The following is a 5,193-nucleotide window of genomic DNA, read 5'->3' on the forward strand; positions in this document are numbered from 1 at the left end:
AGGTTATCTTCCCCATGTTAGTAAACAAACAATACTTTTAGTTATATGTCATTCAGATCATATATAATATTGCAATATTAATTTTAAATGAAAGCAGTATATTACAATTTTAATAAAACGGGTCTATACTATTTGTATTTTTCGCTCAGTATTTGAAACCTATTTGTCTATATATATTCATATATAATTTGAAATTATATATCCATATCAAAGGAAGATAATGAAAACACTTATAGGTTAATTTAAATATAGGTTTTAGATAATTTTAATTTTAGTCCACCCTATTGGGATCATAAAATAGAAAATTAACATGTCAGATACGGAGGATGAAAGAATATTTGAAATTGAAGTAGCCAAAAATGGAAGGGCAGGATGCAAAAAATGTAAACAAAAGTGTTTACAAGGTGAATTAAGAATAGCAAAGATCGGAGCAAACCCATTTGGCGATGGGAAAATGAAGAGCTGGCATCATGTCGACTGTATTTTCGAAATGTTTCAGAAGCAAAGAGCGACAACCAAAAAAATTGAAAGTGAGAACGATATAATAGGCTTTGATTTACTAGATGAAACTGATCAAGAGCTTATAAAAGGAAAAATAACAAATATCAATAAACTATTTGGTGTAACTAAAACTTCTAAAAAAGTTAAGAAAGCCCCTTCAAAACAGAAAATTAACAGCATAGATAGTAGTGATGTTCAGTCTGATGATAATTTATTTAAAACCTTTCAAAATATAGTTGAAAAAGTAGCAAATCATCCTAGTTACTTGGATAAAACAGCTATTATAAAGACAATGTTTGAAAAAGGCTCATCTAATAATGGTTTTCAAGGAGATCCAGAAATTTGGTGTAGGTTACTATTACCTGGAAGTGTTAAAAGGATATATAATTTACAAAGTAAACAATTAATTAAATTATTTAGTAAAATATTTTCAGAAGACCAGGACACCATGTTGGAACATTTAGAACAAGGTATTAATATATCATATACCTGTATGAAAAAATGTAAATATATATATATTAATTCAGGTGATGTTAGTGATACGATAAGTCACTTTTATACCGAGAGCATCAAATATAAATCAATTCCAAAAGAATCAACAATAACCATTCAACAAGTAGATGCTTTTCTGGAACATCTTTCAAAATTAACCAAGGAAGATGATCAAATTGATCATTTCCGAAAAATAATGAAATCCTTAACTCCATCGGATTTAAAAACTATTATAAGGTTAATTAAACATGATTTGAGAATGGGTGCTGGAGCAAAACATATTTTGGAAGGTGTACACCCAGATGCTTATGATGTATATAAAGCTTCAAAGGATTTGGATGGTGTTATAGAAAGGTATTTTGATTTTTATAAGAACATAGGGTTTATTCAATGTTATTTTTCAGATGTTTTAAAAGTAAAAATGTTGAAAGTGCTGATATTAAAATCCTTACACCAGTTTTCCCAATGTTGGCAGAAGCTTGTAAATCAGTGGAATATGCAATGAAAAAATGTCCAAATGGAATGTTTTCAGAAATTAAATATGATGGAGAAAGGTATTTGGCATGCAAAGATACATACAATACTATATATTATATATTTATTATAAATTTGCAGGGTACAAGTTCATAAGCATGGAAATGAATTTAAATATTTTTCCCGATCTCTGAAACCTGTTATGCCACATAAAGTTGCCCATTTTAAAGAATATATTTCCAAAGCTTTTCCCCATGGCAAAGATTTAATTTTAGATACCGAGATTCTTATGATGGACACCGCGACATCTAAACCATTACCCTTTGGAACTTTGGGTGTGCACAAAAAAGCGCAATTCAAGGATGCTTCTGTATGCCTGTTTGTGTTTGACTGCATTTATTACAATGGAGAAAGTTTAATTAATAAAACTTTAAAGGAAAGAAAACAAATATTACACGAAAACATGACTGAAGTGCCTAATCACATAGTATTCTCAGAAATGCAGGAAATTGATGAACCAAAGAAACTTGCTGTTATGATTGCCAAAGTATTAAAATTAGGTATTTTTATCAGTTGCTGGTGACATCTATATACTTTAATAAACATGTCTAGGTTTAGAAGGATTAGTTTTAAAAGACACTATGGGTAAATATGAACCAGGAAAAAGGCACTGGCTTAAAGTTAAGAAAGATTATTTATTTGGTGGTGCTATGGCTGATTCTGCAGATTTGATTGTTTTGGGAGCATGGTATGGTACTGGACAAAAAGGTGGCATGATGTCAGTATTTTTAATGGGTTGTTATAATCCAGTGTCTAAAAAATTTTGCACTGTGACTAAAGTCCATACAGGTATGTATAATAATCTATTAATTTACAAATACTAAAATTCCTAATAGGAATAAAAATCTTTGATAAAGATAGATAAATATAAAGTTCCCAAAGTTCCAAGATAAGATATTCCTTATATTCAAGGCCATGATGATAAGACTCTAGAAAAGTTACAAAATGAATTGAAAATGGATAAAATAAGTTCGGATCCTGACAAGGTACCCAGTTGGTTGAATTGTACCAGAACAATGGTGCCAGATTTTGTAGCCAAAGATCCAAAACAGCAACCAGTTTGGGAGATTACAGGAGCCGAGTTTACACAACAACATGATGTTCATACAGCTAATGGAATATCCATTAGGTAAAGAATCATTACCGTTAATGTTTCACCAAAATATCATTTGTTTTTTAACTTAAAATCAAGATTTCCAAGAGTAACTAAGATCAGACATGATAAAACATGGGAGACTGCCACCAATTTGGAAGAACTACAAACACTTTTCAAAAACTCAAAAGATACAGATGTCTCATTGTTGTTGAAAGATTACAAAGAGGATATTAGCAGTATTTTATCAGATGAGAAACCCCAGCCGAAAAAAAGGAAAAATATGGACGACGATCAAGGTCCATCTGGATACAGTCCCCCAAAAAAAGCCAAAGAAGATAGGAACCTCAGTAAGACAGAGAAAGACAAACATAATAAAAAACAAGTGAACATGAAGAAAGTGAAGATTCAGAAGCCGCTACCAAGTATTTTTGATGATATTAAAGCAATCTTTGTAACGTCCGATAAAAATACTGAAAGTGAAAGGTAATTACGATTAATTATTTTTATTAATTAGTGATATCCCTTCGATTCATTTAAAAGTGTAAATTATGTAGATATAAATAACTTATTAGATTCGTCGTTTCAATTTTTGATAGATGATAATATCGTTGATAAACTTAATGGGTAAGCAATTTTGTTAGAATTTTTGCATTTCAGAGGTGTTTATTCAAGAAAATGGTAAGTATTATTAAGATACTATAGACTATCCAAAGAGGTTTTGGATATACGTCATCTAAATTTTTGACTTCAAAACTTTGCAATGTTGCCGTATCCACCATGAGTTTATAAAATGAGTTCCAATAAAACAACTAATGCACGTCATCAAAATTTATAATGCAATGTTGCCGCACCAAATTTAGGTTTGCGTTTATTTTGACCCTGACAACAAAATATTAATGAAAATTAAATAATGAGACAAAAATAACGTAATAAAATAAAGTTATTTATTTTAAGATTATAGTACGTTTAAGGCATATTTATTGAAGGACTTAAACTGTAGTTAATTAAACAGCCACAATAGTTTGTAGGTTAGAGTCGTTTCATTATATTTACATTGACGTATGACAACCGTGTCCATCAGTACCAACACAAATCCAATTTTATAGACCGTCTTGGTTACTTGTTCGCACTTTTCGGACTTCATTCTGTCTCTTTTTAACTAGAGTAATGCCAATTAGTAAAATGAAAGGGAAGATTGCTCCGAATTTTACGTTTCTATAAACTGAATTTGGCAATATGTTTGACGGTGTTGATGACGTGCATTGGCTATTTTGTTGAAAGGCCTAGATGCTTTTACGTGTATTATTCATTTTATCCTTTTATTCAATCGCACAGAAAAAATAATGTGTGCAAAAGAGAGATCATATTGAACAACAAAATATATTTTTAACCATAAGATCATGTCACCTAACCAATATCATTATTATTTTTAGATATCTTGTTGCTTATGGCGGTCGAGTTGTACCTCAGGAAGAATACGACCGGGCAACACACATATTTCATTTTAAAGAGACAACTAAAGAGATGTCTTCGGAATGGCCAAGAACAGCTGTTCATTTACATGTTCGTTGGATACTAGATTCGGTAAATGATATGAAACAAATGCAACACGAAAAATATATTATAAAGTGGAAAGTGAAAAATTCTGATGATAAAGATTTTGATAAAATATGTAGTACAATGAACTGAAAACTTGTAATTATATTGTGATATACACTTTTATTATATAGTTGGGGTTGTAATTTATTATTCCATATGCTTTTAATTTATATAATTATATTTTGTATAATTGAGTTTTACTCTAATAATAAAATTGTATTTAATTGTATAAAGTATTTTTATACATTGATGATATATTAACTGATAAAAAGGTTGTACAATACTACATAATTTGTGGCAGTATTATTAAAAAAATAATTGTATAAAATATTATTATCTTTATATATATTATTATAGTTGTCCTAGAAAAATATACATACTTTCTACATGCTTTCTAATTTTATATGTATAAATTGTATCTAAATAAAGAAATTTATTCTTATATTAGGTGTTTATTTTGATTGATAGTTTGAATGGCTTTATATAAAATTTTACAAAATGAAATAGTGAAGTAACATCGTCATCCAGTTTGTTAGTATATTATTAATTTTTTATATCTACCAGTGATCACAGAGTGAAAAATTAGAAGCAGTTTTTCAACTAAGACTATTTTTGTCGATTAAATATGTTACAGTTATATTCTCTAAATAATGTACCAAAATACTAAATAGAAATTGTGTTCTCACTAATCATATTTCAAGAATAATTATGTCTTTATATTTATTGTATTATAGAGATCATGGCATAATTATTATGTAAATAAAATGTTCATATAAGTTTCCAGAATTTTTATTTTAAATATGATATTCTGACATTTCATATATTAAAAGGATTCTCATAAATGATTTGATATTCGTTGAATCTGAATCTGAAACATGTGACAAATGAGTGAAAAATTAAGTAAATTGGATTAACCATTCTCCAGTTGAGTTCGAATTGTAACTTCATTAAACAAATTTTGTACTATTTGA

At 28.8% G+C, this 5,193-nt stretch overlaps 1 protein-coding gene across 1 annotated transcript; it reads left to right on the forward strand.

Moving 5' to 3' along the window:
- Positions 1-209: 209 nt before the first annotated feature.
- Positions 210-4,664, forward strand: LOC143191628 (DNA ligase 3). The gene is made up of 8 exons (XM_076396881.1): positions 210-971; positions 1,029-1,347; positions 1,398-1,547; positions 1,609-2,027; positions 2,080-2,316; positions 2,440-2,656; positions 2,720-3,106; positions 4,057-4,664. Exons 1-8 carry the CDS (start codon positions 311-313, stop codon positions 4,310-4,312), a joined length of 2,646 nt encoding a protein of 881 aa, XP_076252996.1. The 5' UTR covers positions 210-310; the 3' UTR covers positions 4,313-4,664.
- The last annotated feature ends 529 nt before the right edge of the window (positions 4,665-5,193 follow it).

This window comes from Rhynchophorus ferrugineus, unplaced genomic scaffold (genome assembly GCF_030347505.1).
Source record: "Rhynchophorus ferrugineus isolate W39M unplaced genomic scaffold, kcgeb_rfMv2 rfM2, whole genome shotgun sequence".
Lineage (NCBI taxonomy): Eukaryota > Metazoa > Arthropoda > Insecta > Coleoptera > Curculionidae > Rhynchophorus > Rhynchophorus ferrugineus.